This window comes from Microplitis demolitor, chromosome 2 (assembly GCF_026212275.2).
Source record: "Microplitis demolitor isolate Queensland-Clemson2020A chromosome 2, iyMicDemo2.1a, whole genome shotgun sequence".
NCBI classification, from domain to species: Eukaryota; Metazoa; Arthropoda; class Insecta; order Hymenoptera; family Braconidae; genus Microplitis; species Microplitis demolitor.
Window position 1 is genome coordinate 20,172,422 of NC_068546.1, and position 27,165 is coordinate 20,199,586.

General features: G+C 31.2%; 4 protein-coding genes across 8 annotated transcripts; 2 read left to right on the plus strand and 2 right to left on the minus strand.

The window, feature by feature from the left end:
- The first annotated feature begins 3,070 nt into the window (after positions 1-3,070).
- On the plus strand, positions 3,071-4,984 carry LOC128667361 (protein sidekick-like). The gene is made up of 3 exons (XM_053737034.1): positions 3,071-3,724; positions 4,078-4,724; positions 4,955-4,984. The coding sequence occupies exons 1-3, from the start codon at positions 3,076-3,078 to the stop codon at positions 4,982-4,984; spliced, it is 1,326 nt and encodes a 441-aa protein (XP_053593009.1). The 5' UTR covers positions 3,071-3,075.
- Positions 4,985-6,657: 1,673 nt separating this feature from the next.
- LOC128667322 (uncharacterized) lies at positions 6,658-8,602 on the minus strand. Its single transcript, XM_053736965.1, has 2 exons — positions 7,677-8,602; positions 6,658-6,799 (listed from the first exon to the last, which is right to left on the minus strand). Exons 1-2 carry the CDS (start codon positions 8,017-8,019, stop codon positions 6,759-6,761), a joined length of 384 nt encoding a protein of 127 aa, XP_053592940.1. The 5' UTR covers positions 8,020-8,602; the 3' UTR covers positions 6,658-6,758.
- A 1,037-nt stretch (positions 8,603-9,639) lies between these two features.
- Positions 9,640-11,664, minus strand: LOC103575175 (aminoacyl tRNA synthase complex-interacting multifunctional protein 2). The gene is made up of 4 exons (XM_008554851.3): positions 11,141-11,664; positions 10,451-10,603; positions 10,168-10,378; positions 9,640-10,099 (listed from the first exon to the last, which is right to left on the minus strand). Exons 1-4 carry the CDS (start codon positions 11,303-11,305, stop codon positions 9,726-9,728), a joined length of 903 nt encoding a protein of 300 aa, XP_008553073.1. The 5' UTR covers positions 11,306-11,664; the 3' UTR covers positions 9,640-9,725.
- Positions 10,630-25,183, plus strand: LOC103575176 (nucleosome-remodeling factor subunit NURF301). Of its 5 annotated transcripts, XM_053736964.1 has the most exons (9): positions 10,630-11,039; positions 12,509-17,612; positions 18,085-18,530; positions 18,680-18,939; positions 19,395-21,607; positions 21,695-22,146; positions 22,971-23,166; positions 23,273-23,357; positions 24,231-25,183. In XM_053736964.1, the coding sequence occupies exons 2-9, from the start codon at positions 13,458-13,460 to the stop codon at positions 24,431-24,433; spliced, it is 8,010 nt and encodes a 2,669-aa protein (XP_053592939.1). In that variant the 5' UTR covers positions 10,630-11,039; positions 12,509-13,457; the 3' UTR covers positions 24,434-25,183. The 5 variants fall into 5 exon arrangements, with proteins under 5 accessions (XP_053592939.1, XP_008553074.1, XP_053592938.1 ...); XM_008554852.2 differs by having other exon boundaries at positions 19,395-22,146; XM_053736963.1 differs by having other exon boundaries at positions 18,713-18,939; positions 19,395-22,146.
- Positions 25,184-27,165: the final 1,982 nt, after the last annotated feature.

The window sequence follows — 27,165 nt, forward strand, 5'->3', positions numbered from 1 at the left end:
CTACAAAATTTGAAAATTAGAATTATAAAGTTGACATGAAGATTTTACTGAAATTTATTTAGCAAATTTTTTTTGAGGGGTTTTAAAAAAGACCCGCCACTTTTTTAAAATATTAAATGACAGCTGTCAGAACCGTATTAAAATTATGATACTGAATTTAGCCAACGTCTAATAATTTTTTGATTTTTCTTCTAACGATAAAAAAAAATATTTGGAAAAATCGTAGCTGTAGTTTTTTTAATTTTCAACACGTGCATTTTTTTTTTGTAACTGGTTTATTGAAAAAAGAAAGTGTGTGCTGACTTCAAGATCATTTAAAATATAATTAATTAATTTCAAAAAAATTAAAGCATTATTTGAAAACAGGACAATTTCACAGAGGTGTAAATTTAAAAAAAAAAAATACTCACAGTTGTTATTAATTAGGAATTAAACGAAATTTGGTAGATGAATTTTAGCCTAAAAAATTTGAAAATTCAAATTATAAAATTGACATCAAGATTTTGCTAAAATTTATTTAACAAATTTCATTTAAGGGGTTTTAAAAAATATCCGCCACTTTTTATAAATATTAAATGACAGCTGTCACAACCATATTAAAATTTAATCAATTCAAAAAAATTAAAGCAGTTGAAAAAAAGACAATTTCGACGAGATATAGATTTTAAAAAAAAATCACTCAGTTTTTATCAATGAAGAATTGAAAAAAAATTTTGTAATTAAATTTTAGCCTGCGAAATTAAAAAATTCTAATTATAAAATTGACTTGAAAATTTTATTAAAATGTATTTTCAAATTTCATTTAATTCCTAATTGATGTCAACTGTAATTTTTTTAAAAATCCATTCCGGCAAAATTATAACTATATGGCCCTCTTTTTCAATTAATACTCTTTCTTTTCTTTAATTAATTACCAAAAATTTAATGCGCTCATTACAATCGAGTCATTGAATATTTTTAAAAAGTAATGGGTAATATCTAATGCCCTTAAAACTTTTAAAAATAAATTTAATGACACTGTACTTTAATAAATTACTTAGCAATTTATTGAGAAAAAAAATTAATTACAAATTAAAATAAAATCATGTAAACATTTTTTTTTATAAACATTATAAAAATGTATTCTCACAGTTTTTGTACCAATTACTAAGATTGGAAGGTAATTTATCTGAAGCGAATTTTTTGACAGCTGACCAAACCGCAACATCAGCAACATTAAATAATCTTTTGCCAGAAAACCATTTGTCAGTTCCTAATAATTTATCAAGAAGGTTCAAAGTTGTCTGTCTGAATTTCGGCAGGTCTTGATGTGTTAGTAAATAAGACAAATCAAGTACTCTGTCAATTCTAAGCACCTCTACAACAGAGTCAGACTTTTCGTAGCTCTCATTGTCAAATAAACGAACTAAGTAACGTAAAATATTTGCCTCCCCTACAATGGGCTGACTCTTGAAACCAGAGACAATTAATTCACTATCTGCCACTGTAACAAAATAATTATTTTATTGAACTGAACAATAAAATTAATTGCACGTAAATAAAATCAGCTACCATTTTTCCAGATCAACGCATTATGCAGGTTACAATGTGACGTACACCGAAGTGAGGACTAACAAGTCTCAAAGTATCACCATTGAAGACCACACTGCCAATTCCTACGTCTTGGAAAACATGGAAGAGTTCGCGCTCTACGAAATTTTAATGCAGGCATACAATGACGTTGGCTTTTCTTCGCCAAGTCCGAAAGCTATTGAGAGAACTCGTGAGTCTGTGCCGTCCGTAGGGCCGTCGAATGTTGAAGCCAATGCTACGTCGTCGACAACAATTCTAGTTAAATGGGGCGAAGTTCCGGTAGAACATCAGAATGGGCAAATAGAAGGCTACAAAGTTTACTACAGCGCAAATGGTCGCTCCTCATTCCAGTATAGAAACATTCCGAAGAATACTACATTCACTACGACCCTTACAGAGCTGAAGAAGTTTGTCCAGTACCATATCCACGTGCTAGCTTACACGAGACTCGGCGACGGAGCGCTAAGTACTCCACCAGTTCGTGTCCAGACATTTGAAGACGTACCGGGACCTCCATCAAATGTCTCGCTTCCTGATGTGAGTTTTTCTAGCGCCTGTATTATTTGGGACACGCCTGAGGATCCGAATGGAGAGATTCTGGGCTACAAAGTCATGTATTATTTGAACAACAGCCAGGAGAGACAGTTCTCGAAAGAGGTTGAAGCAGAAGCGCGTACATTTACTGCTACTGGTTTGGAATCTGAGAAGCATTACATGTTCCTAGTAACTGCGCAAACGAGATTGGGCTGGGGAAAAACGGCTTTTGCGTTGGTGCTAACGACAAATAATCGCGAAAGACCGCAGCCTCCATCCACACCTCAAATTAGCAGGTCCCAGGTCCAGAGCAGACAGATAACGTTCTCTTGGACACCGGGAACTGATGGATCGGCGCCTCTGCGCTATTACACAGTACAAAAATCAGAGAATGCTGGAGCTTTTCAAGTTATTCCTGAGCGCGTGGATCCATCTCTCACGTTTTACACAGCAAATAATTTGAAACCATTTACATTTTACCAGTTTCGTATACAAGCGACCAATGACATTGGCCCGTCAGACTGGAGCGACGAGTCTAAGCAAGTGCAAACACTTCCTGCAGCTCCGTCGCGTGGTGTTACGGGTCTCAAAGTCGTCCCCATCACTACGACAAGTATCGAAGTTCATTGGGATATGATTGAAGAAATTCACTGGAGTGGAGATCACACTACTGGAGGCTACCGAGTCGTTTATCAACCGGTCTCTGATTTTCCTACGGCACTTGAAGCGACGCCAAAGCAGGAAATAATCGGTATCAATCAGACTAAAATGATTCTGAGTGATTTAATGGAGGACAGAAATTATGAAATTGTCGTACTGCCATTTAACTCCGAAGGAGACGGACCTCCAAGTCCACCAGTTACCGTTTACGTCGGCGAAGCCGTACCGACTGGTGAACCTCAAGGTCTTAAAGCAGAGCCTATTTCCTCGACAGAAGTATTTTTAAAATGGAAACCGTCTCAAGCGCACATGCAAAACGGCGACTTACTTGGCTACAAAATATTTTACCTGGTCACTGACTCACCTCAAGTACTAGACAAAAAACAAGAAGAAGAAATCGAAGTTGTACCCGCGACCTCTCTGCAACACAGCCTAGTTTTTCTGGACAAATACACTGAGTACAAAGTCCAAGTATTGGCATTCAATCCCGCTGGTGATGGCCCAGGTTCGCCTTCGATTACTGTTCGTACGAAGCAAGACCTGCCCGGACCACCTAGCAATCTCCAGTTCACTGAAATCACCATGACGAGTATGCGCGTAACTTGGGATCCGCCTAAGCTACGCAATGGAGAAATCGTCGGCTATGTCGTTACTTATGAAACCGCTGAGCAAAATGACAAATTTAGCAAACAAGTCAAGCAAAAAGTAACAGAAACAAGTCTTCTGATTCAGCCTCTAGAAGAGGAAGTCACGTATACTTTTACAGTACGGGCTCTGACAATAGATTTTGGTCCTCCAGTATCAGGGAATGTTACAACCGGTCCTCAAGAAGGCTCTCCAATGATTCCAACAAATCTCTCCGTCACCAAAACTGTCTCCTATGTCCATTTAAAATGGAAGAATGGCGCGTCTGGCAAAGGACCTATTCTTGGTTACTACATTGAAACTCGCAGAAAAGGTAAAATTATAAAATAAAAAAATATTGAGGGAAATGTCATGTCCTCATGTCGTTTTTTTTTCTGGGACAGCCAAAGAAGATTGGCAGCATTGTAAGTGGATTTAAAAAAATACCCCGATTGGATTGTTTTGAGTTTATTAAAAATAATAATTATTTATTAGGAGCGCATGAATTTATTTCATTTTTTTTCATGAGAAAATGCCTTCCCGTATTAACAAATTTATTTTGATTAGTCGTAGAGTGTGAGGTAGCTTGTAATTTAACCAAGTACACATTTAAATTAAATCATAATTTGTAATTATTTGGGAAAGGATAAAAATATTTACTGTAAATTTTGTATTTTTTTTTATCAGATGACTCCCGGTGGCAGACGATTGCGAAGAGCGACAACGGGCCGCTTGATGAATTTACGATATCTTATCAAAATCTTTTGCCATCGACTGCGTACCTCTTCCGTGTAATTTCTTACAACCGTTACGGTATCAGCTACCCCGCTTATTCAACGGAAACAATTTTAACCCCGTCGAAATTATACTTGGAGTACGCGTACCTTCAGCACCGTCCATTTTACCGGCAGACCTGGTTCATGGTGACACTTGCCGCGACGTCAATAGTAATTATCATCATAGTCGTTGCTATTTTGTGCGTGAAAAGCAAGAGCTATAAATACAAACAGGAAGCACAGAAGAATCTAGAAGAATCCATGGCAATGGACATTGACGACCGTCAGGAATCTGATCTGTCACTTTACCGCACGCGGCCTTCTGGTGGTACTCTGAGTATTGGAAACGGATGTGGGACTTTGGGTAAACGGGGCACTATTGCCAGAAAGTCAATGCATCCTCCACCGCCGCCATTGCACGGGAAATCTCCACCAAGACCTTCGCCAGCCTCCGTTGCTTATCATAGCGACGAGGAAAGTCTCAAAGGATATAATGAAAATCCAGATGACAGCAGTGTCACGGAAAAACCATCAGAAATAAGTTCGACAGACTCTCAGGTAATTTTTTATTTTAAAATATTATTATTATGTCGATTGGCTGGAATTTTGTCATTGATTAAAACGATTGGACCGAAAAAACATACGTCTCGCTGAAAAAGTGCTATTTTTGTCCGGCGATATCTTTGAAAAATCGGCTGATTTTTACATCTGCGGCAATCGCAGCATCTAATTGCAACAGAAACTTAAAAAGAATTTTTTTCAATTTTTATTTTTCATATAACTTGTAGACTACTCGACCAATCGACTCTAAATTCTAATTAGTTCTAAGTCCTAATGAGCCCTTTCGATTGCAGTCAATCGATATTTTAATAATTATTAAATGTGTGCTTGGTCACGAGTTAATTAATTATAAAATTTAACTATTTCTTTTAATACAAAAATGTAAATATGCAATATTTATCGACTGAATTTAATACTTCTTTCTATTTTTTGTTTTGTATTACGAGTTTGAAAAAAATTTGTTCCAAAAACTTTCGTGGCGGGAGCTGCCAAAATTGAAAAAATTCTGAACTTTAAAGTGAACATTTTTGTAAGTTTGAAAAATTTGGAAATTGAAAAATTTTTAACTGGTGGAGGTTTTTCCAGTGGGTTATTTTTTGAGCGAAATTAATCTAATTTGATAATTTTTTGGGTTTGAAAAACATTAAAAACAAAGGATTATAAAGATTTTCGATTTTTACCAATGATACTAAAGTTAGCCGACGTAAAATAATTTTAGGATTTTTTTTTTTAAATGAAAATTTTAAAAAAGAAATTTATTTAAAAAATTGCACTTATAGCTTTTTTAATTTTCTACATGTTCATTTTTTTAGATTCTCATTTTTATAATTAATTTGGTAAAAAAAAAAATCCGACAATTGATAATTGTCTACTAAATTCCGGAACTGCTCTTACCAGAATTATTCAGGTATCAGGCAAAAAAAAAAAAAAATAAAAATGATTTGAAAATATTCATGACAACATTTTTTGACTTTTATTATAAATTTTTGGAAAAAGTTTTTTTTTATTTTTCATATTCATCCAATCGAGTGATTGGAACTAATTTTGGATTTTTTATATACTCACAAAATTTTCAATTCAAATAAATTTTGCTTAAAAAATTAAAAAAATAAAAGTCCTCAGTAGTTCGAAATTTTTCACACTAATTATTTTAAAATTCCAAAAATGAACTTGAAATTCAAAATTGTCTTAATTTTGGAAGTCTGACAGAAGAAATGTCAGGAACGTTTTTGAAAAAAATTTTTTTACGCGGATAGTAATTGCCAGTAATTAAATATCGGCAGCTAAAATATCCACTAATATTTATGTATTTTTTTTTTTTTTTTATTTTACGTTGTAATAACGATGAAGTTAAATACTAAAAGGCTGATTTTTATCTTTTTATATTCTTATTAATGCTTTTACAAAGCATATTATTATTATTGCTACTATTTAAAATAATAAATAAATATCAATATTATTTTAAGAAAATCCCTGATGGCGGATAAAGATTGCGGTGACTTAAAATTCAAAATATATATATTATATATTAATTATACACACACTGCCCAAGTATTTAGTTCAAATGGAATTTATGATTTATTTATAATTTTTAGAACTTCAAACTGCCTTATAAGTTTATATATAAATATGATTAAAAAATACGATTCAAAATAATTTTATTTCAATCATAAAATAATTCCATTTAAAATTTATCCAGCAATTTTATGATCAAGTGTAAGAAGTAAAAATCTATTACTTTTGTATCGGCAAATTATAACTCAGTTATTAAATTATCAAATCGATGTAAATTGGAATTTTAAATTTTAAGTTTCAAAAAAATAAGTGATTTTAAATCGTATTTTCAAAACAGGAAATAAAAGTAAATAAAAAAAAATATTAATATTGAAATGCTATAAATAAAAATGTAAGTTTTTTTATTGTATAAAAATCTTCTGGAGTAAAATATAAAAGTTATAAATTTACAGTTACAGTATTTATAAAAATTATTAATAAATAATTATATTAAATATTTGTTTGAATTTTTATTTCTTATTGCAATTGCTGACACTGTTCAGGTTCGCAGGAATCATCTGAAAAAATATTCAATAAATTAATAAATTGTAATTTGAATATTACATGGTGATCACAGATTTTTGAAACTGAAATTCCCTGACTTCTCCAGATATTCCAGTGAAATAATTTAAAAATTCCCTGACCATATGTAGTAATATTAAATCATTGGAAATATTTATTTAATTCCAAATAAAATGCCATAAGTCAATTCAATAAATGATCAATTATTGTCGTTAAATGAAACTTTATTTTATTATTTGTCAATGTTCATAGGTTTTTTTTTTTATTTATTAAATGAATAATTTTTTATTTTTTATTTTAAATCTATGTTTTTATATAACTTACTCTATAATAAAATATAAATAAAATTTTCATTTTCACTAGAATAAATTTCATAAATAAGAACGTTTTATAGAATATTAATAAAATATTAATCAAGTACGCGAATAATAAATATAGTGAAACTTATTAGTTAAATACTTGTGTATACTTTTAATGTTTTTGGTTTTTTAACTTGTCAATATGCATGTTAATAGCTTGTAGTTCCTGACGATTGGTTTCTACTAAGATTTTTTTTTCTAGCAGCCTTTTTAATTCAAACTGCTTCATTTTTTCGCTATTGGAATCAATTTCTACTAATTGTTTTAAAAATAGTATTACAATCACATTCGCGCCGCGCCACTTTTTGAACAGTTTTTGATAGAAAAAAAATTTATCGGATTTTTTCAGTCAAAAAAAAAAAAAAAAAAAAAAAGTAAAAATTTTTCCATTTGTGACGAAATTTCCTGACTTTCCCCTGATTTTTCCAGTATATTTATAATTCCCTGACATTTCCAGATTTTCCAAAAATGTGGCCACCATTTTAATAAAAAAAATAATAATTAAATTACTTACTTTCATCATCTAGTTGCGATAATTGTTCAAAAACAGTACGAAGATGCGTTTCCAAGCATTCGAAGTCCAAATTTATTTGTTTCGACGCACTATTAATCTGAGAGTTCAATTTTTCGATTTCATTTGCAAAAAAGTCTATTTCACTCTGAGTTTTATCAGTTTTCAAGTAGTCAACTTTTATTTGATTCAACATTTCTTTGCTGTCACGTAACGATTGCTGCATTTGACAATACAGAGCCATTCTTGAGTCTATTTCATCAGCCAAAATTTGTGTTGACTCAAATACATCCACGTTCTCTTTGTTTTTAATTATTTTTGGTACTTCGATACTTGCACAAGCCATTTTACACTTTTCAAAATATTTTATTTAATATCAACGTGGAATTATTTATTTTACACTTGAAACTCGGGCAAAGTTAGCGACGATGTGAACAGCTTGGAAGCTAAGACTTGACTAAATTTAAGACCCGAAATTTTAAGTATTTATATGCTAAAACTCGGTAAATATTAAGTACTTAAGGGTATTTTAGAATTTACCAATGGTGACTAATTCATTGATCATTATCATTATCTTGGCATCTTCAAGATCTTTAAAGGTACAGACGTAATTATAAACCTATTAGTACCTAAGCGAGATTATAAACATGTACCTGAGTCTTTTTATGAATCTTAATGATAAATATTTTATGAATCTTTGTATGAATTTTAATGAGAAAAATTTTTAATTGCTATTTAAATATTAAGTAGCAAACATTAAGGGTATTTTCAGACATTTACTGTCCCTAATTTTCAAAAATATTCAATGACGTTGAACTGTTAAAGTATTAATGAAAACAAAGAGAACGCAGTTACAATGTCGCTGAGATACAGACTTTTAAAATAATTAGTTACTGTTGACATTAATTAGGAATTGAACGAAACTTGGTAAATAAGTTTTAGTCTACAAAATTTGAAAATTAGAATTATAAAGTTGACATGAAGATTTTACTGAAATTTATTTAGCAAATTTTTTTTGAGGGGTTTTAAAAAAGACCCGCCACTTTTTTAAAATATTAAATGACAGCTGTCAGAACCGTATTAAAATTATGATACTGAATTTAGCCAACGTCTAATAATTTTTTGATTTTTCTTCTAACGATAAAAAAAAATATTTGGAAAAATCGTAGCTGTAGTTTTTTTAATTTTCAACACGTGCATTTTTTTTTTGTAACTGGTTTATTGAAAAAAGAAAGTGTGTGCTGACTTCAAGATCATTTAAAATATAATTAATTAATTTCAAAAAAATTAAAGCATTATTTGAAAACAGGACAATTTCACAGAGGTGTAAATTTAAAAAAAAAAAATACTCACAGTTGTTATTAATTAGGAATTAAACGAAATTTGGTAGATGAATTTTAGCCTAAAAAATTTGAAAATTCAAATTATAAAATTGACATCAAGATTTTGCTAAAATTTATTTAACAAATTTCATTTAAGGGGTTTTAAAAAATATCCGCCACTTTTTATAAATATTAAATGACAGCTGTCACAACCATATTAAAATTTAATCAATTCAAAAAAATTAAAGCAGTTGAAAAAAAGACAATTTCGACGAGATATAGATTTTAAAAAAAAATCACTCAGTTTTTATCAATGAAGAATTGAAAAAAAATTTTGTAATTAAATTTTAGCCTGCGAAATTAAAAAATTCTAATTATAAAATTGACTTGAAAATTTTATTAAAATTTATTTTCAAATTTCATTTAATTCCTAATTGATGTCAACTGTAATTTTTTTAAAAATCCATTCCGGCAAAATTATAACTATATGGCCCTCTTTTTCAATTAATACTCTTTCTTTTCTTTAATTAATTACCAAAAATTTAATGCGCTAATTACAATCGAGTCATTGAATATTTTTAAAAAGTAATGGGTAATATCTAATGCCCTTAAAACTTTTAAAAATAAATTTAATGACACTGTACTTTAATAAATTACTTAGCAATTTATTGAGAAAAAAAATTAATTACAAATTAAAATAAAATCATGTAAACATTTTTTTTTATAAACATTATAAAAATGTATTCTCACAGTTTTTGTACCAATTACTAAGATTGGAAGGTAATTTATCTGAAGCGAATTTTTTGACAGCTGACCAAACTGCAACATCAGCAACATTAAAGAATCTTTTGCCAGAAAACCATTTGTCAGTTCCTAATAATTTATCAAGAAGGTTCAAAGTTGTCTGTCTGAATTTCGGCAGGTCTTGATGCGTTAGTAAATAAGACAAATCAAGTACTCTGTCAATTCTAAGCACCTCTACAACAGAGTCAGACTTTTCGTAGCTCTCATTGTCAAATAAACGAACTAAGTAACGTAAAATATTTGCCTCCCCTACAATGGGCTGACTCTTGAAACCAGAGACAATTAATTCACTATCTGCCACTGTAACAAAATAATTATTTTATTGAACTGAACAATAAAATTAATTGCACGTAAATAAAATCAGCTACCATTTTTCCAGATCAGTGATAAATTAATCGCGCTGTCATTGGAGCTGGGTTTACTTTTTTCAAACCCCGCAGGAATTTTTGAATTCAAACTGGAATGAATGTAAGGTGACAGTCGTAAATCAACATCACCCCATAACTTTTTTAATGCCACCAGTGAATAACAAGGTCTCATTGGATTGACATTTATCACCACGTCAGCTGTTACAGGTGTCTAGCAAAAATAATTAATCAATTACCTCATTATAAAACCATAATAAAATAATATTTAAATAAAATTAATTACCCGACTCGCTCTCTTTGGATGCGATACTGCAGTGTCAGAATTATTTTTATTAAGAACATTACATAAATTAAAAACTTGCTCTTTAAGCTGAGCTAATTGTGCTAAAATTTTTTCCTGTCTTTCCTCTAATGCCTTAACTTCAGCCAATGGGGCCTGAAAAAAATAAATAATTATGTACTTAAATAAAATTAATTATAAAAATATTTGTATTTAACAAATTTTGATTAAACCGGTAACCAGTGATGACATTATTTAAATACCATCAATATATATCCTTATTATCATTATCTTTACATACATCCAGGTAATGATTTATCAAATAACCTCATAATTAATAAGTTAAATAATTTTTTATTTGTTTTTTAAAATAATCTATATAAATACTTATACAGGAAATGAAAAATCTGGTGGGGTGCAATGGAAGAGACACATCGATCAAGCCAACAGTGAGAACCATATTCTCTCTACTCGGATCGAGTGATTAGTGACCGTTTAAATTTCGGAAAGAGTTCACGCCAACGTCGTCGTAGAAGCTAAATATCTTTTACGGGATTCGAAAATTTTAACAAACGCCATGGCTCTACCACGTGTAAGTATTACCACAATTACCACCAATAACTCATTCATTACTATCACAATTTATTTTAATTTTCATTTCAAAAATCGGTTAATATTCAAATAATTAAATACCTTAGTAATGTTAATAAATTTATCAGTAACCTCTGAGACAATTGTGCACTTATGTTTCGACGAGTCGCCATCGTCATGAATATTTTTCATCTCGTACATACATGAGGATCTTTCAATCGCTGTATTATGATTTATTATTGGTTTTAATTCATACATTATCGTCATTTTTTTAATTATTTTATTTAATTTCACTGTTTTGTTAATCAATACTTAATATATTTTTAATTAATTTTTTTTTTTCAAATGTGATAATGAATTTTTTTTGTTACTGCTTTTGGAATTTTTCAATTTTTCACCGTAGCCATATTTTATTTTACATGCGCGACAATCCCCACTCTTTAAATTTCAAATATGGCCGATTATTATTACACTTATAATCACTTAGATAAATTTAAATTTATTTTTTCTTCACTAATTATCACAATAAATCATTAAATATTAATTATTTATTAATTGAAATAATAAAAACAATTAATTTAAGTATAAAAACATATTTATTTATTTTTAAAGACATTTATTTGACACCGACTTTAGAAACGTCAAAAAAAAAATGGCGGACTTTTTACTACGTAATTCGAAATTTAATTTTTAAAAACTTTATACTAATAAATTATATAAATAATCATATAAATAATTGATATATTTAATTATCCTCATAAATATATCAATAATGAATTCAATTTGTCAAAATATTTTATAGTTTTTTTAAATTACGCGGGAAAATTCCGGATGATGAAATTTGAATGAATAATGAAAAAGTCTAAAAAAAATTTTAAAAATGACTTTAATTATTTGAATTAAATGTTTTTATAATTAAAAATAATTCTAGTAATTAATAAATAGAAAAAATATGAAAATAATGAATAATTATTTATATTTTTTAATTGCAAATCGTGACCGCATGGTGGCAGTTTACTCTCAAGTTAGATTAAAAAAAATCCACTCGTCAATATTACAAGTTAATAATAAACAAATATCATTAAAACAAAAAATATTAATTGTAATTAACAACTTATAATTTTAGTAAGTAATATTAGCGTATAAATAATTAATAAATATAACAAAATAACAATAAATATATTTTAATTGATATAAAAATAAGTAGTGGCCTCTTGCGAGGCTTGATGGTAACTAAGGTTAGACTGCGTTCTTTTCGCGGGTTAACAAGACAGTGCTACGCCTTTATTTCATCATTAAATAAATAAAATATATATAAATAATATTATTAACAGTGTTATAAAAATATATAAATTACTTTCATGGATAATTACAAATAATTAAGTGACAGAAATAAGTGATAGGAAGTGTGGTTAGAAAAAAAAAAAGTATAAGGCAGTGGGAAAAAAAAAAGTTTTTTTCTTTTTTCAGTTGAAACGTCAGTGCTGCCGCCTAGAGTCGCATCAAGGCGAATATTCGAGACCAAGTAGAAGTCGTCAAAGACGATTGGGCGACGTTCGTGTGCTGAAATTTCCCGATAAAATAAAAATATCATCCCATTGGATGGATTTATCAGGATTGTGATGATAAAATTTGATAAATAAAATCCTGGCAGTTGTATTTAAATTTAAAAATTTTATAAAATTTATTGGATTGACAGTGCATCAGCCGGCAGAGTAATTAGACACCTAAAATGGCGGTGTTGTAATCAACCAATCAGAAAGGAGCTTACTGCTGCTCATCGTCAGTCTGATAGCTATAGTACGAGACTATAGAGCTGTTAACTTAGGGGATCTCTACTTACTGTGGATTGTAGAATATTGAAAATTGCCCCTCTTGCAGCTCCGGTTCCCTCGCGTCCTACCAAACGCCAGCTCGCTCGTTAACTTGCTTTTTGTCTCGTCAACCAGCCAACCAACCAACCAATACAACACAAGTTAAATCAAGAGTGCGTTAGTGAGACGTTTTGTTGTTGGTTTTTTTGTTGCGCATCATCGTACACCAACCGGTTGATTATCTTGATTAAAAAAATTTAAATTTTTGAATAAAATATATTTATTTGAATAATATTTTTACGGGACACCATGAAAATATTATATTTGATCACGTGACAGACACAAATGTGGATAAAAAATGGCGCTAAGATCAGAGTACAAATATGGGTTACAATTTATTATTATTACAATATCATCAATTGTATTTGTTTACAAACGCGGGATTTCATAAACCACGTGTTAAGTGACATTTAATATTATTTTTATTTTACTGTACATGCTTTGTTTTATTTTTTATTTAAATTCAAATTTAAATTTTGTTTTATTTCATCCAACAACAACAAGATAATTATTTAAGTGTAATAATTATTTAAAATAATTCTAAAATGACGGGCAGAGGTACCGGAACTAAAAGACGTGGTCGGCCACCCAAGTCGGTGGTTATGGAGAGACCGAAAAAATTTCAAATGCAAAATTGTAAGAAGCCAAAATATTTACAAAATAAAGGAACAGATACTCCAAGTTCGCAGCCTAGTACTCCAATACCATCACGTGCTAATTCCCCGCTGGGAAGTGAGTCGAGTAAACGCAGCACGCGGAGCAGAAAACCACGAGGAGGTAAAGCCAGAAAAGGTGGACATGCTGGTCCATATTCAAGACGCGGCTACAATACGAATGTTGATTATCACGACTCAGAGTATCACTATGGCTCGGATTTTGGAGATGAGTCGAGTGAAAAGAGTGAAGCTGAAGACGACGTACTGCAGAGTGATGTCGAGTCGTCGGAATCAATTGAAGAACCAGATCCGTCCAGCGATAGTGACTTTTCACTGTCTAGTTTCAGTAATAACAGCGGCACACCAAGAAAATCATTGCTCAGTCAACAGAGACCACCTAGTCCAGAGCCACTTTGGTTACAAAACCGGGAACTGACACCACTGGAGTTGCCCAAGTCATCAGAAGATTTGCTGCTCGCCAATGAGTACATCATGCCTTGCCTGTCAATCTACGAAGTCCTGAGACACTTTCGTACCCTTGTACGTTTGTCGACCTTTAGATTCGAAGACTTCTGTGCTGCGGTAAACTGCGAAGACCAGACAAATTTGCTTGCTGAGATTCATATCCAGTTGATCAAAGCATTACTACGCGAAGAAGACTCACAGCAGACCCACTTTGGTCCACTAGATCAAAAAGATTCAGTAAACGTGACTCTGTATTTTGTTGACGCAATGACTTGGCCGGAAGTGCTGAGGTCTTATGTCGAGAGTGATAAGAATTTTGATCAAAATGTCCTACAAATTTTACAGACAACTGAGTATCCATTTACGTCTATTGACAATCGTATTAAAGTATTACAATTTCTTACAGATCAATTTTTGATAACTAATCCAGTACGTGAAGATTTAATTCACGAGGGTACGATGCACTATGATGATCATTGTCGTGTTTGTCATCGTCTGGGTGACTTGCTTTGCTGCGAAACATGTCCAGCTGTATTTCATCTCGAGTGCGTTGAGCCACCACTGGTTGATGTACCAACGGAAGACTGGCAGTGTAATATGTGCAAAGTACACAAAGTAAGCGGAGTCGTTGACTGCATACCTGACGTTGAAAAAAATGGTCTGCTGTGTCGTCAAGAGCATTTGGGTTTCGACAGACACGGAAGGAAGTACTGGTTCTTAGCTCGACGTATTTTTGTTGAGAGTGAAGACGGTAAAGTTTATTACTACAGTACGGCATTGCAGTTTGAAGAACTGATAAATTGTCTTGATAAAAATGAGATGGAGGTTGCGTTATACAGAGAGTTATCTGATTACAAGGATGAAATAACGCGACAAATGGAATTAACAGAAACAATAACGAATCAGTACAAGGGAAATAAAAAATCTTATTTGGAGATGGAGAACGCGGGTATACTGAAGAAGAGGAAAGAGAAGGAAGAGGAAGAGAAGAAAGAAAAAGAACGTTTGAAAGCTGGTGGTGATCCTGTCAAAAAAACTGATGACACTGATGGTGATTCGTCAGCGACAATCAAAACTGAACGAATTAAAGAAGAACAGATTGATGATTCTGCTAATGATAAATCCAAGTCCAATCCACCGTCAGAAGCCGGTGAGGATGAAGACCATGATGAGAAAGTCGGCAAAGATGGTAAAAAACACACCATTGTCACCAGGTCCAAAACTGGTTCACTTACACCGCGTACTTTTAATATGGACGATTTGAAAAGACGTACTGGTAACGAGTTAGACAAGTGTTTGAAAGATGATCCCGGGGATAATGGACGTGTTACTCGACAGAAAGCCCATCAAATAGCGACTGGTACTCATCTATTTAAACTGGGTATGGATTGTAATTACAAATCTTATGTCAATCAGTTCAGTACAAACCCAATAGCTCTGAATAAGCCGCAGAGAAATGAAGAACGTGATAAAAAACGTCATTTGTCCCACAAGTTTTCGTTGACTCCAGCTTCGGAGTTTAAATGGATCGGCAGTTTAACGGGTACACGTGCGCTGCTTGTCAGTACGATAAGACAGACGATTCTTCAACTGGAGAGTAACATCCAGGCGCCTTTTATGCACACCAACTGGCCATTGCTTAAAAAACCCTGGACTACTGCCGTTGGTTCCTGCTGCATTCCACGTGATTTTGCTCGCGCTCTGATAGTACTGCAGGCCTGCATTAAATCCGTGGTGTTTGCCAGTGTCTGGCATGATCAGTTGGGTCATGTTAAATTGCAACGAGTCACTGCTTTGGAGCGGGAAGAAAAGAAACGTCAGGATAAGAAAGAAAAAAAGGAAAAGGAAGATGAAGAAGAGCGCAATAGGTTGACATTTAATTTTGTCAAGTATTCTTTGGGACTGAAGCATCAAGTGTGGAAGCAAAAGGGTGAAGAGTATCGGGTTCATGGACAGTGGGGCTGGTTATGGATATCAGCAAGTCGTCGTTATAAATCTGGTGATACGTCAAAACTAGGATTGAAAGCTGGCCCGCAAAAAATAATGGTACAAATTCGTGATAATAAGGGAATTAAAATTCTAGCACTTGATCCACCGACTTATGATTATTTGATGCAGCTTCATGGACCATCAGCCAGTAAAGTGAAGCAGGAAGATGTCAAGCCAGATATCAAAGAAGAAATAGAGTCCGAGTCTGATGACAAGTCTGATATTAATGATAAAAATATTGATATTAAGACTGAAGTTAAAGACGAAAATGACGTCAAGGAGGACAAAAAAGTACGGGTACCATTTGTGGAAAATATGAAAATTCAAAAAGTATTTCCTCTGATTGATAAATTTGAAGAAATCGATGTAACAAAAGCATTTACGACACCCGGACGTCTTCATTATCCGAAAGTTGCTAAAAAATCTCGTATTGACGATTTTTTATCACGACGTGTTCATCTAAAATTACTTGAAGAAAGACGTTTATCACAGACAGCAAAGCATGAGGTTAATAATCAAGCTGTAAAAAATGAAGACGAAACTGACAATGATGAGAATAATGAAGACTCTGGTAATACATCACTGCAGAGTATTTTATCTGGTAAAATGCCGCCTAAATCACTGGCACCACCAGTCAGAGAAATGCTTATCACTGTTGCTAAACGTATCCAACAAGTCAGGAGTCAGTATGCAGCAGCTATGAAAATTGGCAAAGGCAACAGCTGTTATTCACGTTACTGTAACATGACTGGACCAGCTTCTAAAACACCAATTACACCACAAAGTTTGAATTCGACCTGTTACTCCCCTATGTGTCTGCAAAAAGCGAGACTCAAACGTGATCTAGTTAATTTATTAAGACGCGCCAACGCACTTAATAATAATCAGACAGCACCGGGTTTAGTTGCGCTGACATCGACGGGTGTAAAAAAAATATCTGAGGTCACTCCTGCAAAATCAGTCCAAGATGACAACAAGGATGCGATCAAACGTGATCTGGAGTCAGCTGTCGCTTCAGCGACTCACTGCTCGGAAGAAGTTCCCGCGACGAATGTTGTCGTTGATAAAGAGAGCCCGAAAGTTAAACGTATTAAATTAGAGGATGAAAATGTTGATGTTGAGACGACTAGTACCGTTACGACAACGACGACGACCACCACCACGACAACCAAGTCTGTTAAAGTTGATGGTGTTGTAAAAAGTATTTCAGAAACTGAGGACACGAATAAATCTGTTGATTCAACGGAAACGACAACTGTTAATAGCAACAGTGGATCGACGACGATGATCATCAACAAACGTGGCAGGACTGTGCAACGTTCTACGGTTGCTAAAGAACTCAGTGCTGATGGTACTGTAAGAATTTACTCGACAGTAAGCACTGAAGGTAAAATTTATTTGAAAAAAATCGCAGTCACGAGCGCAGAACGTAATAGAAAAAAACGCGCACCTGTTAAGTATCCGCTTTGCTCAACTTTCTGTACCAAAGCTAAGCAGAGGAGTATATTACTGTTGCCGCAGCATGAGCTTAGAAAGTTGGGAAGAACTGGTGGGAAAACTCCAACTCAGGGATTCCATGCCCAGGCAAAGGTAAATTATTTATTTATTTATTGATTTTTGGCTTGGTTTGAAATTAATCGTTCAAATATTTGATATTACGGTGAAAATATTGGTCTTATCAGAAAAGTTTTCAAATAAAAGTTGTAGGAAATTTGATTTTCTAAAAAAAATGTCTCTTCAGATTTTTTTATACGGTCAATATTTTCACCATAATTCCAAAATTAAAATTCATAATGAATGATTAAAATTTTTGATAATTATAAAAATCTTAATTTTGAAATTACGGCTTTATTTTTAGTCCTACGACAAAATCATAGGAGACATTTCTTTTATAAAATTAAATTTTGAGCAACTTTTATTTAAATAATTTTTTTCTACTACCAATATTTGTTCCATAACATCAAAAATTTGATACCATTATTTATTATCAGTTAATTTTAAATTAAAGCAAAAATCCTGGTCCCATTTATTACAATAATTTAATTAATTAATTAATTTGCAGGCCAATATGTCGGTATGGCCATACCAGTGTCCAAGACCGCTGTTCAAAACCTGCTGGTTGTATCGCACAGTTGGTTTAAAATCACTAGCAGCTGCGGCACTTCAATTAAGAATACTCTGGGCATGTCTGAGGTGGGATGACATGGTCGCGAAACCTCTTTCAGCTGATGGCAAACATCAGATAACGACTGACACTGAAATAATGTCACTGGAAATTTTAAAACATCGACATGTTGGACAATTTATGGACAGAGTTCAATATTTGAGACGCAAAGTTCTTATTCCATTGGAACTTCCTAAGCAAATTCGGGAAGTAACGTCAATACGCAGTGGATTGAGGAAGCGTAAACGTCCGGAATCACCACAGAGCACTGAGCCACAGGTTTCTGAGGAATGGGTTGATGAAGATAAACTGGAACTGTGGGAAATAAAACAGTATGGAGACAGGTAAGAATAGAAGTTTGTTATTGCTTTAAAATTAATTGTATTGCAAGCTTTTGGGTTTTTATAAAATCACTCCTATCCAAATTTTAACAACCTCGAATTTAATAAACTAACGCAAACAATGCTTTTGGTGTGTCTGTTGTTTTATCCAGGTTAGAAAAGGCTAATGCCCAGATTATTACTAGGAGTCGTTCGGGTCTACCACAAAGTGGTTCTATTAATCGTGGATCGTTGGCGGGTTCGGGTGATCAGCTTAGTGGTAAAGCAACACCGGAAGAAATAAAAGAAAAATTGGAGCAGCAGTTGAGAATGCAACGTGCTGCTCATCAGCAAAAACGAGCTTTGGAGACACTTAAAACTCCTTCGAATTCGTCACCTCAACTTCTTAAAGTTACAACGAATGCAAATCAAGGTAAGGAAAAATTTATTTTCATTATTTATAATTTAAATTATGATACTCAAGTCAGCTGTCGTATAATAATTTTCAAATTTTTTTTTCAACAATTCAATTAAAAAAAAAAAATATATTTCAATAAATTGCACTTATAGTTTTTTTAATTTTCTACATGTACATATTTTTAGTTTTTTTTTTTTTTAATTGAATTGTTGAAAAAAAAATTTGAAAATTTTTAATTGTCAGCTAACTTGAGGATCATTTTGAATTATGGGTGTGCGATTAGTATCGAATCGAATAATTTGAATTTTTTAATAATTCAAATTTTTATAAATTTAAAAAATTTTATTTTATTAATTATTTACTTTATTTATTAATAATTTTAAATTTGTCTGTCTGCTACATTCACTCTCATTTATTTGAATATTTATTGTATATTTATGTTGAAATAATTTATTTTAATATTTTTTTAGATGGCGGAATTAAAGTTGTGTCTAAAGTTGCCATCCCAGTTAATCCAAATACTCCTCAAGGAAAATCACAATTGACATCCTTATTGACAACTCCAAATCAAAACAAAACATTCATTGGCACACGTCGTATATTCATGACCAAGTCAGCAGACGGAACAACACGAATGGTGTCTGGTCCAACAAGTATTTTACCCAAGTCAACATCATCACCAGCAAACGTTAATCAACAGTCATTGATTAAAGCCGCCACTCCAAATACCCCAGTCCAACAAGTACAGCAGCGTGTTCAAATTTTACGCGGACCAGATGGTAAATTACAAGTCCGTGGGTTGATGCCAGGACAGCAGCTCGTCCAAATGCCCGATGGTAAACTTCACGTGTTAAATACAACTCCAACAATCGCTGGGTCTGTTGTTACGACAAGTAACACAACAACTACAACCGTTGCATCACCACAGACTAATGTTAAGACAGTAACGACAAAATTAACGCCAGCAAAAGGTACATTAGTTAAAGGAATCGTTCAAAGTCAACCAACACCAACAACTCCATTGACCTCACGTATAAAACCAGCAGCTGTGGCTGTAGTTTCTAATGCCAGTGGTGTTTTAACACCACAAAAAAATACAATTATCATGGCTAATTCAGGGCAAATTCAATTACAAGGTCAAGTTATCACTACTGGAGGTCAAGTTATAAATGCAAATCAAATAGTTGTCAATAATGCTAATTTAGCTCAACAATTAGCCAGTGGTAAAGCACAAATAGCAACTGTTGGTGGTCATCAAGTCATAATAAGAAGTACAGCAACAGGAAATCAAATTGTTCATTTAAATCAAGCGAGTCCTGGTATTATTGTTAAAACTAATACACCTAAAACACCAATAGCAGCTGTTCAAACAACTACTTCAACTGCTGCTAGTCAAACACCAGTGACACCTACAACACCAGCAAATACAATTGTCCAAACTCAAGTTAATAATATAACACCAGCAGTAACTACTCCAGCTGCTGTACCAGCGACAACTGCTGCTACTCCAATAGCAGCGACAACAGCAGCAGCATCACCAGCAGCAACAACAACATCATCGAGTATTCCAGCAGCTACAGAAGCTTCGTTACTGGCTTCTCAACCACCTGGTACTGTAATTAAATGTGTAACCGCCCAAGTTATACAGACAACTCAAGGACCTAGGATTGTTCTCCAAGGTCTCCAAGGTGCTGACTTTACTCCTCAGCAATTGACGATGGTTCAGCAGCAAGTCAAGCAGCAGTTATTGAAAGCTCAAGCAACGACAGGCAAACAAGGAGTACTAGGACCAACTAAAATTTATCTCGCTGTTCAACCAGCACCTGGAGCAGCTGCTCAGCCATCAACGACTACATCACAAACTCCTACTACTACAACTACAACAGAAACTCCTGCAGTCACGGCGCCTGTTGCTACGACTCCAGTTAAAACTCCAGCACCACTGACTCCAATAAAAGTTGAGAAAAATATCGAGACTCCTAAAGTTGCTGACAAACCTAAAGTTGTTGTTCAACAAGTCAGCAGGACAAGTGTCTCTGAAGATGAACCTCAACGTACTGGTTTGGCTAATGGACAGCAACCGACATCAACACCAGCATCAACACCAATACCAACATCAACACCAGCAACAGTGACAGCGACACCCAATAAAGATGTTAAAATAAAGAGTGAAGAAGATAAAGACACGTTTATTGTTACGGAAGATTATATTGAACACTCAGTAAGAATAGCATTGAAGCAGGAGAATTTAAACCCTGAGATAGCGGAAAAATTGTTGAAATTCCAACGCTATAGGGAGAGAAGCAAAAAAGATGCTGAGAATTCGATTACAAATGTGCATCATAATTTAACACCAGTAGCGCGCACTCCCTCACGTAAAAGACCAGCAGCAGTTACTGGAGGAGTAACGACGACAGCATCAACGACATCAGCAGCATCACGGGAGTCATTGCAGACGAATGATAAAAATAATGAATGGTCTGAGACGCCACGTAAAAAGGTGATGATAAAACAAGAGCCCAAGGAATCACCGAAGATGGGGAAAGTTGAGGACAGCGACAGTGTCAACAGCAACGTCACTGGAGGTAATGCCAACGTCAGTGTCAACGAAGCAGCGGCAGCGGCGCTGAAGAATCGATCATCGAAAATAAAAGATTCACAGGAAGCGCGAAGGAAGCAGCAGGTACATTCTCGCATGCAAGTTCTACTTTTTCGTCACAAAGAACTTCTCAAAAAGGATATACTGAAAAAACGTGCACTGCTGGAGAAGGAATTACAGATTGACATCCAGAAGGATCTATCCTCGGAGTTGACAACCCGGACCAAGGCTGAGAGGCACAAACAGGATGAGGTTAAAGTCGGAAGCGCGAAACGCAAAGCCAACGCACAGGTGCCGACCCAAGTCAGTCCAAGTCGCAGCGGAGGTAAATCTAAAAAACATCGCGCGCCGAGTCATCATCATCATACGCCGCCTGGTGGATCATCATCGGCGGGAAATCGTTTGAAAAAAGAAAAACTTTATTGCTTATGTAGAACACCCTACGATGAAACGAAATTTTACGTCGGGTGCGATCTATGTAATAATTGGTTTCATGGTGAATGCGTTGGTATTACGGAGGAAATGAGTAAATCACTTTCAGAATTTGTTTGCACTGAATGTCGACACGCTAGAGATACTCAAGAGCTGTATTGTCTTTGCAAGCAGCCTTATGATGAATCTCAGTAAGTCTTTATTTTTTACATTCATTCTAATTCAAATTGTACTTTTATTTTATTAATGTATGACAGTTTTTTTTAACTGTCAGATAACATCACTAATTATTGATACTAATGAGTATGTTAGATATTATTATGATTTATTTATTATATTTAACATTAACAATAGACACATTTTTTTATCCCATTTTTTTATTTGATGCCTCTACTGATTTAATAAATTTTTTTTATTGATAAATAAAATTTTTATTTTAAATTTATAACATTTTGTCTTCTCCGATGTATCAATCATTGACATGTCATTTAATTTCTAGGCTTCGACGTCCTCAGTAGAAAATTTTTTAATTTAGTTTAATTTTTTTTTTAATTTTATAGACAAAAATTTATAAATACTTTTTTGATAATATGCGAAAAAAAAAAAAAAAATTATGAAAATATTAAAACTACAAAAAAAAATTTATTGATTTTTAAAGTATCGGTTCCTAAAATTTTTGAAGTTTAAATAAAATATTTTGGCGGGAAAATTTTTATAATTTAAAAATTCAAAATTAATTTTTTAAAAAATTAATAGTAATTAAATTAAATTAATTAATAGTAAGTAAATTAATTTGGCGCAAAAATGTTTTTGATTTGAAAATTTAAAATTAATTTTTAAAAAAATGTGAAGATTTTCTACAGAGAACGTAAATATAAAAATATTATTAATAAATTTTTAATTTAATTTAATATTTTTATAGTATTTAAATAATTTGTATACAAAATAATTGTTATTTCTGAGTTTGTTTGTTTGTAAATCAACACATTGTATTATTAATATTTTATTCTTAAAGATTCTACATCTGTTGTGATAAATGCCAAGACTGGTTCCACGGTCGTTGTGTTGGAATATTACAGTCTGAAGCTGATAATATTGATGAATATGTTTGTCCCAATTGCCAAAAAAATTCGTCTGTTAATTTTGCAAATATGAAAAACCTTGATAATAAAGATTTTGAGTTGTTGAAGAAACTTATTAAACAAATGCAGGTATGTATTTAAATTTAAACAATTACTTTTTTATAATAAAATTTGTAACTAAAAAAAAACAAAGCTTATGTATTGTTTTATTTATTTATTATTAATAAAATTACAGGCTCATAAAAGTGCCTGGCCGTTTATGGAACCTGTAGATCCAACTGAGGCACCAGATTATTATAAGATAATTAAAGAACCTATGGGTAAATAATTTATTTTATTTTAATTCATAATTTATTTATTATAAAAAAAAAAAATTAGTGTGTGAATTAAGTTTGAATCTTTTCAAATTATTCGTAACTTTTCAAATCATCCGAAAGTTTTTGAATTATTTGTAACTTTTCAAATTGCTCGAATCAACTTTCAAACATAAAATTTTTACTCCAAGCCAATCTCAGAAAATGCCGCCAATTTTTATCAATATTTAATGATTTTTAATTGTAATGACTGTATTAAAATTTTGATAATTAATAAAAAAAAAAGTTGGAGCATTAATTGAAAACAAAACTTCACTGAGGCGTAGATTTTTAAAAATATCAATTACAGTTGACATCAATTAGGAGTTGAACAAAATTTTAAAAATAAGTTTCAATAAAATTTTCATATCAATTTTATAATTTGAATTTTCAAACTTTTTACACTGAAATTTATTTACCAAATTTCATTTAGTTCCAAATTGATAACAACTGTGAGTAATTTTTTTTCAAAATTTACATCTCGGTAAAATTGTAACTGCGTTGTCTTTTTTTCAATTAATGCTCTAATTTTTTGAAAATTAATTTAGAGTTTACTTTTTTAAATTAACAGAATAATTTTTTTGTAAATTTGTGTCTCTGCTCTATTTATCTCTTACAAAAATTTGAATTATTGGAAAAAAATTACAATTTTAAATCATTAAAGAAAATTTTTTTCAAAAAATTCGAAAATTTACAAATAATTCGAAAGTTTGAATCAAATAATTTAATGCGATTCGATACGAATAATTTGTAAGTTCAAACTATTCGTACACCTTTAAAAAACAATTAGTAAAATAATAATAGTAATAGTTAATTAATAAATTATAATTATATTGACAGATCTTCAGACAATTGAATTCCGGATAAACAGCCGATCATACAAGAAATTAAGTGAATTTATTGGTGATATGACTAAAATATTTGACAACTGTCGTTATTACAATCAAAAAGAGTCGCAATTTTTCAAATGTGCCGAGTCACTAGAAACATTTTTCGTCCACAAAATCAAGAGCTTACGGGAAAAATTTTCTGAAGGAAAATGAGCGGCTTTTTAAATTAAACAAACAATAAATAAATAAAAAAAAACACTACAGTGATTTTTAAAATAATTCTTGATAAAATAAAAGAATGCAATTTTAAAATAATATTTAAAATAAAAGAATTATTTTTATTTATTAGAGTCGTGTGAATGTTGACATAAAAAAAGTATATAAATAATTAATTAATATTTTCTAGTGTAAATTAATATTAATCCCATCGATGTAAAGTTTAAAGTTTTAACAAGAAATTTAAAATAATTTTCTTGTTAAAATTCACGGCGATAAAAATTTGACATTTTTGTAATATCAAATTTACAATTATATTTTTTTTTCTTGTTTATAAATGCATTGAAATTATTAGAAATAGATAATAAAGTAATTTAATAAAAATAATATTGTCTATAAAACTTTAATTTAAATCATGATCAATTTACTGTCAGTAACAAATACGCGGCAATGATCACACAGTATAAAATTTAAAAAAAATACATATGAAAATTGAGATCTACTCCATTGTAAACAAACTTTCGTGTCCTTTACAATATTATAATAAAAAAAAATCATATATATATATATAATGATAATGATAATTATAAAATAGGACGCGCATAATAAATTGTACAAATTTGTTTATTATGCTCACAAGTAATTAATTAATCAATTAATCAACGTTGTTTTAATCAAATAAATTTTCTATAAAATTGTTTATAAACGGTGACATATGATGTTAGATTTTAAGACTACGAAATGACTAATTGAATAATAAAAAAAAAAAATAAAAAAAAAAAAACTTAAAAATTGTAATGATTTAATTAAAAAAAAAATCGCTTTGTATATAATTAATAATAAATTACAGAAGTAATAAAAAATTAATTACAATTAAAGTAATGGAAGATGGCAACATCTTTGAACTTTTTTTTTTTAATTGAATATAAGTGCCCGTATAAAAAATTTACACTAGCGGCAGTATTGTTAATATTTAAAAATAAGTAAAAAAAAAAATATTGTAGACAATGCGATTTATATAAAAAAAATTATTAATTAATTACTAATTGCTTGAATTATTGAATTTTCATTTCCGTTAAGACATTTATTGTTTATTTTTAAATAATTGAAATGTATAATTAAAAAAAAATATTAAAATTTCGTTTTATATAAAAAGGAAAAAAGGAAAAAAAATTCTTTATTATTATTATCCGGGTATTTTTTTTTTTTGAAACAAAAATAAATTTGCGAAATTGTAAAAAAAAAAAAAAAAAAAAAAAAAAAAAAATGAAAATAAAATTGTGTTAATTAAGATAATAAGTAACGAATTAATAATGTACAGTATTTTAAATTCATGTTCTAGGGTAATGCCTGTCGAACAAATTTTTTTAAACAGTAATAAAGATAATTAATAGTAAAGAAGAATAATTAAAATAATTAATCGAATCGTAAGATTAAGAAAAAACAAAAAGTTTAATTATTTTTCATTTTTCAGAATTAATAAATATAATTACAATTAGTTTTAATGTATAAGAGTTAATTATAAGTGCTATATATATTTTTTCTTAATAATTAATTATTAAATGTAAATGTTTTTAGTTAAACTTTTAAAATTAATTTAAATAAATAAGTTAATTATAAAAATTCTCACGCAGGGACACGATTTAATAAATTTAAATTTACCTATTGTGACGTACACACGTGCTGCACACAATGTTAAATAAAAAATGATTTAATAAAAAAAAGAGTAATGAATAATTTTAAATTATTACTAAACGAAAATAGTGCCAGTAATATTTAATATGATCACTTATGTTTATTTCTTTTTAAATTTAGTGCTTTTTTTGTCACGCTGATGAAAAGGTGATTAATAATAATTCGAAAATAGGGAGTTTAATAATTGAAATCATGTAAAAATGTTAAGGAAAAAAAGCTCTTATACTATAATTGATATTAGAATATAATAAATATATTTGTATTAATTTTAATTGATTTTTTATTGTTTTTATCGTACGATTTAAAAAATTATTTTCTATAATTTATCATTCATTTTGTATAAAAATATCTTAGACTTTTTTATTTAAATTGATAGAAACTTGCGACCTGTAATTCCTACAAGACTGCCTGAGTGTCATATCATTAGTGTAATTTGATGGTTTTCATTAATTTGTTTATAGAATTATTTACTCATTGGTCGTTAAGAAAAGGACATTCTTAGGCAGTGTCTTCTACTTTATAAAAATATTCATATTCAATGACTTTAAAGTGTAATAATAATATTAAAATTTTATTATTTTTCTAAGACAGATACAACTTTAAGATGTCATAATGATGTCTTTTAAAAGGATAAGACAAATTTTTTTTCCTTTTAAAGCCAAATTTTTTTATCTGAGGTAAGAAACCCAGTAACCGATCAAGAAACATTTTACCAACATTTTGTTGTCATTGATGGGTCAGCCTCAACACTGACATCTTATGGATGTCACAAAGCCGTAAAACGTAGAACTTGCCAAATAGTACACTTGGCTTCGTAACATCTATAAAATATCAATTTTAAGGCTGTTTTTTGATAGATTTATAAGGCATCAATATGTTGACAAAACAGTAAGAAATTTGTCATCGAAAATGTCTGCTTAGAAAACTTGACACAAATAGCGGCAAAAAATTAATTAAAAATAATTATCAAGTGTCATCTGAACGACTTGTCAATTGAAATGACTTTTTTAAGACGAGAAAAAGAAGACAAATTT

Coding starts and splice junctions, on each gene's coding strand:
- LOC103575176 (XM_008554852.2), top strand. CDS start 13,458: ATGACGGGCAGAGGTACCGGAACTAAAAGACGTGGTCGGCCACCCAAG. Junction 18,531..18,679: donor ATAAAACAGTATGGAGACAG/GTAAGAATAGAA, acceptor TGTTTTATCCAG/GTTAGAAAAGGCTAATGCCC. Junction 23,167..23,272: donor AACTTATTAAACAAATGCAG/GTATGTATTTAA, acceptor ATAAAATTACAG/GCTCATAAAAGTGCCTGGCC.
- LOC128667322 (XM_053736965.1), bottom strand. CDS start 8,019: ATGGCTTGTGCAAGTATCGAAGTACCAAAAATAATTAAAAACAAAGAG. Junction 6,800..7,676: donor ATCGCAACTAGATGATGAAA/GTAAGTAATTTA, acceptor ATATTTTTTCAG/ATGATTCCTGCGAACCTGAA.
- LOC103575175 (XM_008554851.3), bottom strand. CDS start 11,305: ATGACGATAATGTATGAATTAAAACCAATAATAAATCATAATACAGCG. Junction 10,604..11,140: donor AATTTATTAACATTACTAAG/GTATTTAATTAT, acceptor TATTTTTTTCAG/GCCCCATTGGCTGAAGTTAA. Junction 10,379..10,450: donor ATCCAAAGAGAGCGAGTCGG/GTAATTAATTTT, acceptor TATTTTTGCTAG/ACACCTGTAACAGCTGACGT.
- LOC128667361 (XM_053737034.1), top strand. CDS start 3,076: ATGCAAAACGGCGACTTACTTGGCTACAAAATATTTTACCTGGTCACT. Junction 3,725..4,077: donor CATTGAAACTCGCAGAAAAG/GTAAAATTATAA, acceptor TTTTTTTATCAG/ATGACTCCCGGTGGCAGACG. Junction 4,725..4,954: donor TAAGTTCGACAGACTCTCAG/GTAATTTTTTAT, acceptor TATAACTTGTAG/ACTACTCGACCAATCGACTC.